Source organism: Centropristis striata, chromosome 10 (genome assembly GCF_030273125.1).
Source record: "Centropristis striata isolate RG_2023a ecotype Rhode Island chromosome 10, C.striata_1.0, whole genome shotgun sequence".
NCBI lineage: Eukaryota > Metazoa > Chordata > Actinopteri > Perciformes > Serranidae > Centropristis > Centropristis striata.
Window position 1 is genome coordinate 25,597,635 of NC_081526.1, and position 13,797 is coordinate 25,611,431.

The 13,797-nt window shown below is 42.3% G+C and overlaps 1 protein-coding gene across 1 annotated transcript in view; it reads left to right on the top strand.

Moving 5' to 3' along the window:
* Positions 1-3,112: 3,112 nt before the first annotated feature.
* Positions 3,113-13,797, top strand: part of tsc22d1 (TSC22 domain family, member 1) — a 35,252-nt gene continuing 24,567 nt past the window's right edge. Inside the window, exon 1 of the mRNA XM_059343557.1 lies at positions 3,113-6,504. Coding sequence (XP_059199540.1) covers positions 3,791-6,504 — 2,714 coding nt within the window. The 5' untranslated portion in view covers positions 3,113-3,790. The remainder of the gene's footprint in view (positions 6,505-13,797) is intronic.

Genomic DNA, 13,797 nt, shown 5'->3' on the forward strand with positions numbered 1-13,797 from the left:
CTCCGGAGGAGGACAGAGCAGTAGTTGATGATGGAGGCAGAGGAGTGAGAAGAGACAGAAGAGACAGGGGAGCATAGCAACCCCAACTCCCCCACCACCCTGCTTCTCATCTGTTCAAGGCTTTGGCAGATATAATGGAACTAGAACTATAGCTTCGCTCGTGGTTCTTAAGGTGCCAAAAAACATTTGAAAGCATGTAGGAACTATACTTGAAAGAAAGTAGAGCTGCAACAATTATTCCATTAATCGAACAATAATCGATTATTAAACTAATCGTCAACTATTTTGATAATCGAATAATTGTTTTGGGCGTTTTTTTAAAGACAATAAGTCCAAATTCTCTGATTTCAGCTTCTTCAATGTGAATATTTCTGGTTTCTTTGTTCCTTTGTGACAATAAACTGAATATCTCTTTGGTTTGTGGACAAAACAAGATATTTGAGGACGTCATCTTGTGGTTTGGGAAACACTGATTGATAATTTTCAATATTTTATTGATCAAACAACTAATCAATTAATCGTTTAAGTAATCGACAGATTAATCGATATTGAAAATAATCGTTAGTTGCAGCCCTAAAAAGAAAGTAATTGAGTGTGCTTGTGAGAGCACACTATATACTATTCACTGGGCTTCTTCCTATTTATTTTTCTGTTTCTTACATGTTTTCTTCAATCGACTACTCCTCCCAGAGTTTTGGTTGCACATACACTAAAAAGGTATCAAATCGACCAGCCTGCCCATGACAAGTGTGCTATGACTTTTCTGAGGGTTTTGGCAGACGGTTTTTAAATTATTCGGCAAAAACACACCAAAAAATCCCCGCAATGTTACCTTATGGAGAGACTAGAGTGGATGATCATTGCTAGAGTGAAAAGGGAGAGAAAAATGTGTCAAAAAATAATTTTGGAAACTGCGCTCAAGGCCACAGATGCCACTCTACAGAAATAATTTATACATAGAAACATAGGAATATCTGTCTTCTCACTCACATTGGTGTGCTAAAGCTGTCAGAGTTATAGTTTGGGCGTAGGACGCACAGATGCGCCACCAACACCACCCACAGCCTCATAGACCGCCATGTTAAAAAGGAGGGAAATGTTCTAGATGAAAGAAGAGATACCAGTTTCTTCTGATCGCTCTAAAAACAATTTCTTAGTTTTTCTTCACAAAACACATATGTAGATGTTCAGGAAGAACCCAGGATGCTGAAAGTTAAGTCGGTTCAATGATAGGAACTACGGTTTGGCCAAAAATGCTTTCTGTTTGAGGGGCACTTTCAGCTGTTTTTCTGTCTCTCTCAGTGGCGTCAAATGTCACAGGAGCAGCTGCGGTTTATGGGGGATTTTTATTTTTGATTGTTATAATTTTTATCCTTTTAGCAAAAGCCAATACATAAGTTTAAGGTAAATAAAGTCACTGGCATTAAAGCATCTGTATATTTGGTCTAACACCAAATAAATACAGATAAATTAAGTGTACTATGGTGCTTTGTCAGAACAAGCCATGATTAAATATTTGGAATTATTAATTAAATGTTCTAAATTTATTCTGCATTAAAGACTTAAATAAAGCCAAAATAAGGTTATAAGCTTTGAATTTAGGATGTTAAAACCTATACTTGGGTATGTCTTATCTCTGATGAACCTGCAGAGTGTTAGAATGTGCCTCCTTATTACTACTTAATGTAGTTTTCAAACATAATTTAGAATATTTTTTCCAATTTACATAGACATACACAATATTATTGTAATATTTTGTTGATTTTGTTTTGGATTATTCAGTGAGAGAAGAAAAACATAAATTATACAGGATTACAATTATAAAAAGATATTTATATCCAGGCGTGAACAGAAAAGACCAGTGCACAGAAAATGGAGATGCTTGAACACCAGAGGTCATTGACCTTGCATGGTAACACTACAGACCAAAATATGAGTACATTTACTTTTACACACACACACACACACACACACACACACGAGAGAGAGAGAGAGAGAGAGAGAGAGAGAGAGAGAGAGAGAGAGAGAGAGAGAGAGAGAGGCCCCAAACAGTACCTGTGTGTAGAATAATCCTTCAGTGTAGTTACCACCTGTGTCTGCAGAGAGATCTAGCAACTCTCTGTCCACCTTTGTTTCAGAAACACTGTTGTGATGTTGATGTTTTGCTCGATCCACAACAAATGCTCAGGAGGCCAGGATTTCATTGATAGGATAATTAGGACTTTTTTTGGGTCATTATTGTACTGCTTTGCATTTTCAGAACCAAATGCATGAAGCTGCCTTTAAGTGCCCTATGTGATGTTTGAGACCGATTCCAAATTTAGCCAAAAATCATAAATTACCAATATTGTGCTTGGTATAATGATTTTTGAGCTGGAATGAATATAGACCAAATTTTGCTGGATTATAATGTACATTGATTTTGCATCAATATGACTTTGCAAATGTACTCAGAAGGCTTACTTTCTATTTTCTCTATTTTTTATCTACAGTCATGGAAAAAAAATATTAGACCACCCTTTTTCTTCAGTTTCTTGTTTACTTTAATACACAACAACTAAAGGTAAATTTTTTTGACAAATATAATGATAACAACAAAAAAAGCTCATAATAGTTTAATTTAAGAGTTGATATCTAGCCGTTTTCCATGGTTTTCTTGATAATAACAAAAATCTATCTATCTATCTATCTATCTATCTATCTATCTATCTATCTATCTATCTATCTATCTATCTATCTATCTATCTATCTATCTATCTATCTATCTATCTATCTATCTATCTATCTATCTATCTATCTATCTATCTATCTATTTATTCTACTCCCTAAGTTACATATACAAAACATTATCCCTATTGTGATGTCCCCAAACTGGTTATTGAGGAAACAACTATTACTAATCGAGATGTCCCCAAACTGGTTATTGAGGGAGCGCCCTCTCCTCGGCTCTTTCCGGCTCTTTCCGTCGATGTTGATGTTGGGTTCGTCCCGCCTCTCCCAGACTGCTTTATGTCTGGCAGCAGAGACCATGCGCGGTCGCCATATTCCGGAGCAGCCTCCCTCCCCTCAGTCCCGTCACAGAGCCACACAGCGGAGCAGGAGCTACATAGTGAACAACTACCGCTGGGGAGGACCAGTGATACAGCAAAACCAACACCTAAACCACGACTCACTGGAATGGATTAAACCTTCGTACGCCGCTATTAAGTGATCCTATTCGGTTTTACATCGCTGTGCACCGGATTAAAGGTTGCTTGTTTACATTTTCTTTCCTTTGAGCAGATTCAGCAGCTAAAAGGACTCGCTATAGTCTGTGTTTAGCTAGCCGGTGATGGAGACTGGCAGCTAGCTAGCTGACGTTACTCCTCTGTCAGGCTAGCATCATATATCACTTACTTAGCAGCTATTCTGATTTAAGTACGAGTTGCCACTGCAACGTAGATTCTCATTAGAAAGCCCACAAAATGTTAGCTTGTGTCTAAGAAGCGCACGGACGGATAGCACAGATAGTTAGCCGGTGAATTACCACTGGCATCAGCTGACGTTAGCTCCCAGCTACTCAGCTACTAGCCTCTTTTTCCTCGCTAACTGTCACACTGCATCGTGTATGAGAGGCTGTAAATATTGGCACAAGTTTGCCTGATATTTGAGAACAGCCGATACTTGGTTGAGATATTTATTTTTTGATCGTGTTGTCTGTTCATCGCAGTTTAGTCAAAACGGCGCCGTTAACGAACTGCGACCTTATTGCATACTGTCAGAGAGCAACCACCCCCCGGATCCTCTCCAAATGCATCATCCGGACCCTGCAGGAGACTCTGGCACTGTTAGAAAGATGGCGCACCCGGCTGTCTTTCACAGAAGGGGTAGCAACACAGGCAGCGGGAGCGGCTCCGCGCTGTCAACACCGGCAAACCCTGTGGTCAATAACAGCCACGTCCCAGCCGATGATTATCAACCCTCCCTGTTGATTCAGTGCCAACCTCCTGCTGGTTCATCCTCCCCGGGTCCTCATCATATTCCACCCCACAGCCTGAATCTGCATTCCCAGCCCCAGCCCACACAGTCGACTGGAGCTCAGATAAAAAAGAAGAGTGGTTTCCAGATCACAAGCGTGACTCCAGCTCAAATATCTGTGAGTACCAACAACAGTATTGCAGAGGACACAGAGAGCTATGATGACCTGGATGAGTCCCACACAGAGGATCTCTCTTCTTCTGAAATCCTGGATGTGTCCCTCTCCCGAGCTAATGACATAGTGGGAGCAGAGAGAAGCTCTTCGGAGGAGACGCTGAATAATTTCCATGAGGCAGAGACCCCTGGAGCTGTCTCCCCCAACCAGCCTTCGCACCCCCATGCCCTGAACCAGGCTCAGCATCATGGTGGGGCCATGGTGAATGGAACTGTGCACCATCAACATCCTCATCATCCTAACCATGCCCAGGCCTACCCTCTGTCCTCGGGGCCTGGGAGCACCCCATCTGCCCTCGCTTCTGGAGCTTTACCTTGTGTCACCCAGAAAATGCCTTCTAACGTGGGGGTCCCTCAAGAGAATGTTTCCCAGGCTGGCCCTCCAAGTATTGTTGCTCAGCCTGTGGGGGTTGTGGCCCCGGGATCTGTCCCTGGAATGCACAGCTCTGCAACGGGAACTACAGTTAGCATAGTTAATCCCCAGACCAGCACTGTTAGTAATGTGAATATGTTGAGCTCTGCCAACGTGCCTGTGAGAGGGGGGATCAGCACGAGTGCTAGCAGTAGCAGTGGTGGCTTTCCTCTCAATGTGATAAGCAGTAGTGGGGGGAGCGGAGGTGGAGGTGGTGCTGTTGCAGCTGGAGGTAACCTTATCAACACAACTAATGTCAGCATGATCCAGCAACACCAAAACATCAACTCCAACATCACTATGACTACTACGACTACTGCTGCTGCTGTCAGTGCCTCTGGTGGGATTGGACTCTCCAGTGGGATCCAGGGGAGAGTTGGGTCTGCTGTGCTGCAGCCTGTGAGTGCCCCTGTCACAGCTGCGGTCACAGCTGTGGCCACAGCCCCTGTACCATCCGCTCCTGCCCCAGCTCCAGCCCCTGCAGTGGCTACCACCAGTTCTCGCTTCAGAGTGGTGAAGTTGGACTCTAGCTCTGAACCCTTTAAGAAGGGCAGATGGACATGCACTGAATTCTATGACAAGGATACCCCCGCCTCTGCTCCAAGCTCCTCTGCATCTGATGCTGGGTCTCTCAGCATGCGTCAGTTTGTCTCTGAGAGCTTTGCTGGGGCGTCAGAGAGGGAAAGCACAAGTGGTAGTTCTGTGAGTAGCACTATGAGTACGTTGAGCCATTATACTGAGAGTGTGTGCAGTGGAGAGACTGGGGGACCCCCAGTACCCCAGCATACCCAGGATTATGCCTCCCCTCCTCAGGGCTTTCAAGGAATCCTCCCCAGTGGCTTAAGCATGGGAGTGTCCCAACCTCACATGCACCCCCAGGATATTACCCATTCACATGTGAAGACTACTGTGGCCCCTTCGGCTCCCACTAACATTCATCAGCCTGCTCCTATGCCGGGCCACCAGAGTGCAGGTGGACTCCCTACGACGGCTCATCAGCAGCTCACTTATGCCCAGGCAGTTGCTAATCAACCCACAGGCTCCACACAGAGCCTAGTGGGTGTTCAGCAGCAGCAGCAGATAGGCTATGCCACCCTGCCTCAGCAACCACAGGCTACTCCCCAATCAGCCGCAGGTCAGGTGAGGCCACCTGAGTACTCCCATCCCCATCAAGGTATCCCTCAGGCTGCTGCATCGATGTCAAACCAAGGTGGCTCGGCTCCCTCCGGGTCAGCTAATGGAGCATGTCAGATGATGGGAGGCCCGCAGCAGTCACAGGCACTCCTTCACACACAACCCCAGCAGCCCTCCTCCCTTCAGGCCACCACCTCCAGTATGCCCCCTCATGTTGGAGTACCAGGTCTTGGCCAGCAGCCTCAGAGCCACCCAGGCCATCTGGATTGCCAGCAGCAGAAGCCACAGTCACTCCCAACCCAAATCCAAAACACGGCCCTGGGCACCCAGCTGTCCACAACAGTCCACCAGAGCCAAGTGTCTGCTTCAAGTGTGCCTCCTCCTAATCCTCAGAGCGCTCCCCAGGCCCAGCCACAAGCCCACAATACTGGGAATAGTGGTAGGATGCCCCCACAGGTTCCACAGAGCCAACTGTCTTGTGTCAGCTTGTCCCAGGACCACAGCAGTGCCCAGGCCCTGGCTCATGCGGCCCAGGCCAGTGCCCTCTATGCCAGTCTGCCCACCTTCACCACCACTCAGCTGCAGGATGCCCAGCGGCTGCTCCTACAGCACCAGTCGGCTTTGTTGGGGCTGCCCAAACTGTCCGGAGGGGAGGCTGGATCTGGATCCAGCACTGGCCAGGGTCAAGAAGCTGAGGGCAACGCCGCTGCTGCCAGTGCCTTAGCTGCATCAGCTGGTCTCAAGACTGTTGATGGAGAGGAGGATGGGTAAGAGATTACATTTCCTTACTTTTTTGTTTATATTTATTTGATTGGTTGTAACCCAATTTTGGCAGAACTGATGAACATTTTAGCACCAGTCAGGAATAAAAGTAGTGTTGCTTCCTGTTAAATGTGTTTGTGGACCAACTCAGTATTCAGAGTGTGTTTGAAGCTGGATGATTTTACTGGTTGCTGTGGCAGCTGTGAGGGAAGAAAAGTGTTATTGTTTTCCTAGATGGCCAGCAGACAGTTGCCAGGCTGCCACAGTCTGTGTGTCCTCTGTCAGTGGGACACAGTGCATCGCTCAGCTGGATGTGATGTCTCTTGTCTTTATCAAGTGGCTGCAGTGATTCGACAGTTTTACCTAACCTGAACCCTTGCTTGAATCCTGACTGACTCTCTTACAGGGCACAATTTCTGCTGGGTATACAGTTCACTGTATACACTCTCTCAGCACATTTGTTGGTGAAAAGCAGGAAATGAGGCGGAGCTTGTATGATTATTTAATTAGAGATAGAAGATGGTAGGTCGGGCGCTGCAAATGTGAAACAGGTTAAACTAAATTTTGTTATGTTTTACAGCCATTCTCTCTTAGCAGGGCTTAAAATACTTGATCTTCCAAGGAACATGTGGGAAAGAGATGGTTTACTTGTTGATATGAAAAATATAGTGGATATTGAGAAGTCCTTTTCCTTCACTAAAAGCTTATTGATTTTACTAAGAGCTCTCTCTCTTTCTATCCTCACTATCTCGCTCTCTTCCTCTATCTCTCTTTGTCACTCCGTCTTCAGTCATTACAGTTCGCTGGCGATTTAAGTTATGAACCAGCTGAAAGTCCCGTGGAATGTCCCACCAATAATACGTTTTAAGAACTGATTTTGAGGTTTCAGGGGAATTTTAATCACCCAGCAGCAGCAGGAAACGGCCCACATTTCAGTCACTCTTACAATCTTAAGCCCATTTTCCCAACCTCTTAAATCGTTATTATTACATTAGCCTTTAGGATGTTTTGCATACCTGAGTTATTATTCAAAAGATGAACTCATTACCGGACTGGTTTTTATTCCTGGAGATATAATGGATGGAATGATGCAAGTTATGTTTCAGTCTCTTTATGGGCCAGTTGGATGGATACTGAAGGATGGCTACTGTTATCACATGATATTTAACTCCAAGGAATGTGAAATCTACGCGGATCAGGTGGATTATTGTCTTTGATGATAAGTAGCATTGGGTGAAACCAAAGCTCTGGTTTCAAATGAGAAGATTGTCTTGGTGAATTATGCTCACGTTAATTTCTCTATAGTTTACCTGCTGTCATGCGGATCATGAAGGTGACGGTGCATGATGTCTGTTTCCTTATGCCTTATCCTTATAGTTTTCGTATATGGTGTGCTGCTGATAGGGTCACACACTATAACATATTTTACCAGGAGATCACTTTTCAGTGACCTAGAAAATGACTTTGATTTGATTCATTAGATGAATAAAAAACATGGAACACTGCACTGCGTTCATTACATACGTTAAAAAAGTTACCAAGGATAAAAACACAATAAAGCCGGGAGGCTTATTTCCATCGTGGCTCCCTGTAATAATGCTTAAAAACAACACATCATGACAAGACAGCCAGTGCAGACAATACAATAAACGCATACATAAAAATCATTATTTTCTTCATCAAAAAATTGAAGCTTTGACGTAATACAATATGAGACAGGATTTTTTCGTGAAAACAATCCACAGAACTTTCCTTGTTGTCAATCTTGCTTGCAAAATAGTCTGTTTTACACTTACTCTAACTTTTTTTCCTAGCCTGTTTCCACTACACAACTACTTTGGTGCATTTAGCAAAGGCAGCACACACAGCAAAGTTCATATTGTCACAGGCGACCTCCCCCAGGTTTCCCCTCAACCATTGTCTTGCATTGTTATTGTAGAGTCTGTCAAGGCGGTACAGCTGACAAGTCCAGATATTCAGCCTGCTAGATATCTGGAATGAGTTTCAGGATACATTGGCGAGCCTCTCAGCTCTTGTCCTTGAACAGTCCATACATAGCACACGTATAAGTGCAGAGCCAATGCCATGTCGGAGAGGTCCAAAAACTGGTGAAGAGGTGAAAATCAGGGCTAAAGCTGTGCTATTTAACAGTAGTGTAAACTTGGAGAAGCATGTCACAATTCATCTTATCAAGATGAGTTCAATTGGAACATCCATTTAACAAACTGCTCTAAAGGGTTTTATGTACATTCAAATTCAGTGATTAATAGCATTTGATATTTTTTAGTAAAACTTGTGCTCAACATGAATAAGATCATGCTAAGCACCCACAGAGCTTTTCAGCAGCCTATGAGCTGCTTAGTCTAACCATTGTTGAGGTCAAGCTGTTTTTCAGTAAGTTTTCTTACACATAACTATTTGCAATGCTGGGTGAACTGGAGTTTTGTTTGTTTTATTGTATATAGACCGGCTTGTGCAGAAGCACTCCAGCATCAGCATCTGATTCATGACAGTGTATGCGTCGATCTACTGATCTATTTGAATTGGAGTACAATGATTTATTGGTTTTAGGTTAAGTCCTTGCACACATTTCTCACAATGTAATTGGCGACCTGGATATTGTGAAGCATGCAATTTGAGTTTTATTGAAGTTGTGTTAGATACAACTCAATTGGTTTTATTTTAATGCTGCCTGTGATGTTCACTTAAACTTCCTGTTGGTACAGGGGGGAACTACACTATGTGTGTACTGCACAGTGGATAGTTCAGGGATTCTGGGATGTTGAAAGCATTCCCTGCAGATACACATGGCCAGGCTGTCTCTGTCTGTTGAGAAAGCTTAATATGTCTTATCACTCAGCTTTTAACTTAATGAAATCGGAGTGCTGGACCAGAAATGTTGTTTGTTTTTTCATTGTCAATTAATTTGGACAACAGCATTTTGTAGAATAACACTATATGTTTATATAATCACAATATGTTTCCACGAACTAAAATTATGTCCAGTGTTATTTAATTATTGTTGTATTATAGTATTATATTTGTGACAAGGGAGTGACTTTCACTTTCCTCCTTAAAATGATGTCATTTGGTACAAAGAGGCAGTAAAGTATAAATGAGTGCAGCTTTTAAAATAGCTTTAATGGAAGCATTTCTAAAGCCTGGGACCTGTTTCCTTTGTGTACTAATTGCAGAGGAGCCAGTCCCGCTCATAAAAGATGATCTGTTCTGTCTGTTAGGAATCTATTTACAAGTGTGTTCTGGCTGGGGGGTCTGTGTGCTGTGTGGCTCGGTCAACATATTTTCACGTTTTAATATGTGGTATAGATGACCCTGCCTTCATAAATCAACTCCTAAGGCAGGCTGTAAAACTGCCAGGGTCTCTTTAGAGTGTCAGTGTATGCATAATTGTCTGGGTGTGTGGGTGTGTTTGAAGGAGGGAGGGTGTCAATTGTGAATTTGATCTATCTGCACTGACAAGTCATTAATGGAATATGTTCAAGATGGGTGGGTGGCCTGTATGTGTGTGTCTGTCTGTGTGTCTGTGTGTGTAGAGGCTGTGGAGTTTATAGGCTCATTCATTGTAAAACAATAGAATAGAAATGTGTGACAAAAGGTGTTTAATGTCATTATTCTGAGAAAAGAACCTGGTACCAAAAGTGAGTCAAGTCTGTCAGAGCAATACTATACAGTGGAAATGCAGCATATGTTAGTAATAACAAGATATTACATTATATCCAAGGCTTCCTTGGAATACAAAGTGACACATTTGGAGACTGATTTCCTCAGATAATCAGATGCTGTTTCAGATCATTTTTTACTTAAGCATTCTTTTACAATATCATCACTTAACATTGGCTGTTGACTTTGATCTATATATTGTACAGAAGCGTATGTGGTAGTTCTGACTGAAAACAGCCTTTTCTTCAAAAACCCCCACAACAGATTGTATTGATGGGGTGGTGTACCTTTAATGTGCCGATGCATTGTTGCAAAAGTTGGGCCAGGTACAACTTTTTTTGCCAAGCTAGCCTGCATCTTTTTGCTGAAACCCTGCAGTTCCAACCCAATGATCTCATGGAAATGAATGAGGATGCAATGTAGGACTATTGTTGGCCTGACCACCACCTAACTGTGAGTGTGTGTGTGTGTGTCTGTGTTTGAATGTGTGAAGGCTCAGGGGAATGTGGCTCTGGCTGGCAGTATGATGGCTATCTCTGCTGCTGGCTGTTTAGAATGTAATCTTCCCCCTGGCAGTGCAGGGAGCCAGTGTGTGCTGGGCCTGGTGCTCATTGTGCAGAGATCAACGAGATCCCCAAAATTCACAACACACAGAGGAAATGACCCCACCTGACCCAAACCAACTTAGTCAGGTCTGCTGAAGCCTGCTGAGACTACTGAGGACTCAGCGGACTGGACCAGATGGAACCAGACTGAACAGAGTTGTTCATCAGTGTTCCAGCTCTGATAAATCCTGCCATTGTGCCACTCCACTATTTCCTTCATTAGTGCCTGATCTGTACATGGTTTTGTACGAGCGTTGGCTTGGGGACGATTGTACAATAGACTTAAACAAACCTGATGTCCAGATGTTCTTGTCTGACATTCTGAAGTGGGTCTTAAAAGATTGGCCGCATCTTGGTTTGTTTCTCTTTTTTCTGGTCTTTTCTTTAATCTTAGTCTTTGTTAGTGGTCGACTTATGTGGCTTTTTCAATGGCTAATGCTGATATTTAGAGAGCAGGGCAGCCAATGGCGGATATGTTATGCATATATCTTTTTCCTTTCCTTACATATGATCAAATGCAAACATTTAATGAATTTAACAACTTGAATGTACTTCAATTTACCTTTGTTTTACACTGTTGTTTACGGTTTGCTTAAGTAGATTTACACTAGTTCTGCAGTGCACTTATGTTAAATTAAAAAGTGAACCAACCAAATAAATATCCACAGGCACAAAAAATACACCAATGTATTACTAACTTAATTATCTCAAAGTAGCATTGATTGGCCCCATTAATTGGCTGAGCAATAATTGGCCACCAATGGCTGTACCCACAGCTGTATGAGCTTAACAGCAGCACTATCCTGTGCTGATCCCTAACTCGGCTACTTTTTATCCTCTTCAGTTGCATAGGTAACGTGATGTATCATGGATAGTTTTTCTTGAAATGAATGGCAAAATACAAGGTATTTGAGGGTGGCTGCAAAACTGTAGGGCAATGTTGCTTTTTCACCGCGGTGAATTTAGAAAGTCCATCCTCACAACCCTACTGATAAACTAATGTTAACTTCAGTTGGTCAATTTTATCATGTGAATCTGTGATTTGCGCTAAATGTACTGATCATTGACAACTGCCCTCAAAGGATGCACGATCCAATATGAAGTATTGCTGTTATTTTGATACGGGCCACCATCACTGGATCTGACATTGGATAACAAAGTATGATTTGATACAATCTTTGCAATTCAAATGTTCACTTTAATGGCTGACTAAACCAAATGCTGAGATGTGTCATGAATAACAAAGATGAGCTTCTGTGTGAAAAACTTTAAATAAAACCAAGCAGCAGTATTGCATAACTGAGTCACATGTATTTCTTCCTTTGGGGGATTAGAATATTTTTATTTTTATTTTTATAGTTTGAGCATGATGTTTTTTTAGATGACTAGATTAAGCATAGTTCATCCATACAAAGCTATTATTAACAGCTCAGTTGTCTGAAGGAGGGGAGAAGAAGAGTTTTATCGGTATCAGTACCAGCAGATACTCAATGTTGCAGAATTAGTATTGGATGTGAAAAAGTGGAATCTAGTTTGTACTAGTCAGTCCAAAAACAGAAAAAAAATAGGTTTTAGTAAAGGCTGCTAAATCCAAATTATTCTTCTGATAGAGCAATTATTTTGGAAAGCCATGTCATCAATTCATACAAATATTGATGTTTTTTTCCATATATCCAAGATCATTTTTCAGAGTTGAACTAGAAATGAGCCACATACTTAATATACACACAGGTTCCAGGATTGTACAGGTGTTTGACCATTGCCTTTAATGTGGAGCTGTGGCTTGTCCACAGTTTCACTAAAAGTAAACAGCATTTGTTGTTTGTTATGCTGCTGACACCTCCCCCATTCCCACCACACAGACCAGGCCAGAGAACACCAGAACACAGCAGAGCAGCAACATGCTGTGTATGAGCGAGAGAGTGAGGGAGGGAGGTCTCACACATACGCTACTGATGATTTACTATGTAGCCAAACAGTGGAAATATGAATGGCAGAATGGAACTAAACAAGTAGATTTTGATCAGTTTACTGTGTGCTGATGAAACAGATGTGCACATCTCTCTATATATCACCCCATGTCTTTGACTTGTCTAATTTGTATGCTTTGTACGGTAGCATCATTGATTTCATTTGTCTCATCGGCCCCTTCTTTCAGATGGTTTATTTTTCCATCAATAAACAGGATTGTTTCACTTAAGAGTGTGGTGGGAAAACTAATGGCTCGTAATGGATGATAATGGATTGTGTTTTTAGCCTGCCTTTCATCTATAGGAAAATTGACACACACACACACACACACACACACACACACACACACGTCAGGAGAAAAACTGCTCCTGCTGTTTTTATTTTGGTTCTTTTTTACCGGTAGAAAAAGAGCACAATCAGTTAAATTACTGATCCTTTTTCCATTATTATTGTTTGTTTATTTGTCTTTCCACTGAGGATGTATGTAAGGCATCAAAATCTATAGATTTAAGTAACAACAATAATAAGACTCAAAGTAAATTGTCCTTTTGGGCTTATGAGAGGTCCAATATTGCCTCTCTTTCTTATATAATTAAGACAGTTTGTCGCACTGCAGAGAAAAAGGACATGCTTTTTTGATTGTCTTGCTGATTCATTTTCTTATTAGTTCATTAGAACAGAAAAAGATAATTTGGTCCAGTGCACTTTACAGGAACATTGGCAAGTTTTTGCCTTATGCTAATGGGGATGTCATGATACCAGAAATGTTATAGCAAAACAATACTCCGCTTCAAACGCAAAGGACCCAACTCTTAGTGTCTTTGTTTTTGACAAGTTGAGGTGGACTTGTCAATGCATCTGGTTCTTCCATGCCAGTAGACAATGTCTTCTTCAGTTTGCATCTAATAGCAGACTAGAACCCTTGTAGCATTATATGCTGCCTCCCATCTGGAGGAATTGCATCGCCAGTACCTATGTGTTGACTTGTGTCACTGCAGAGAAATGGGTACTATCAAGATATTGGCAACGTCTTTGTATCGA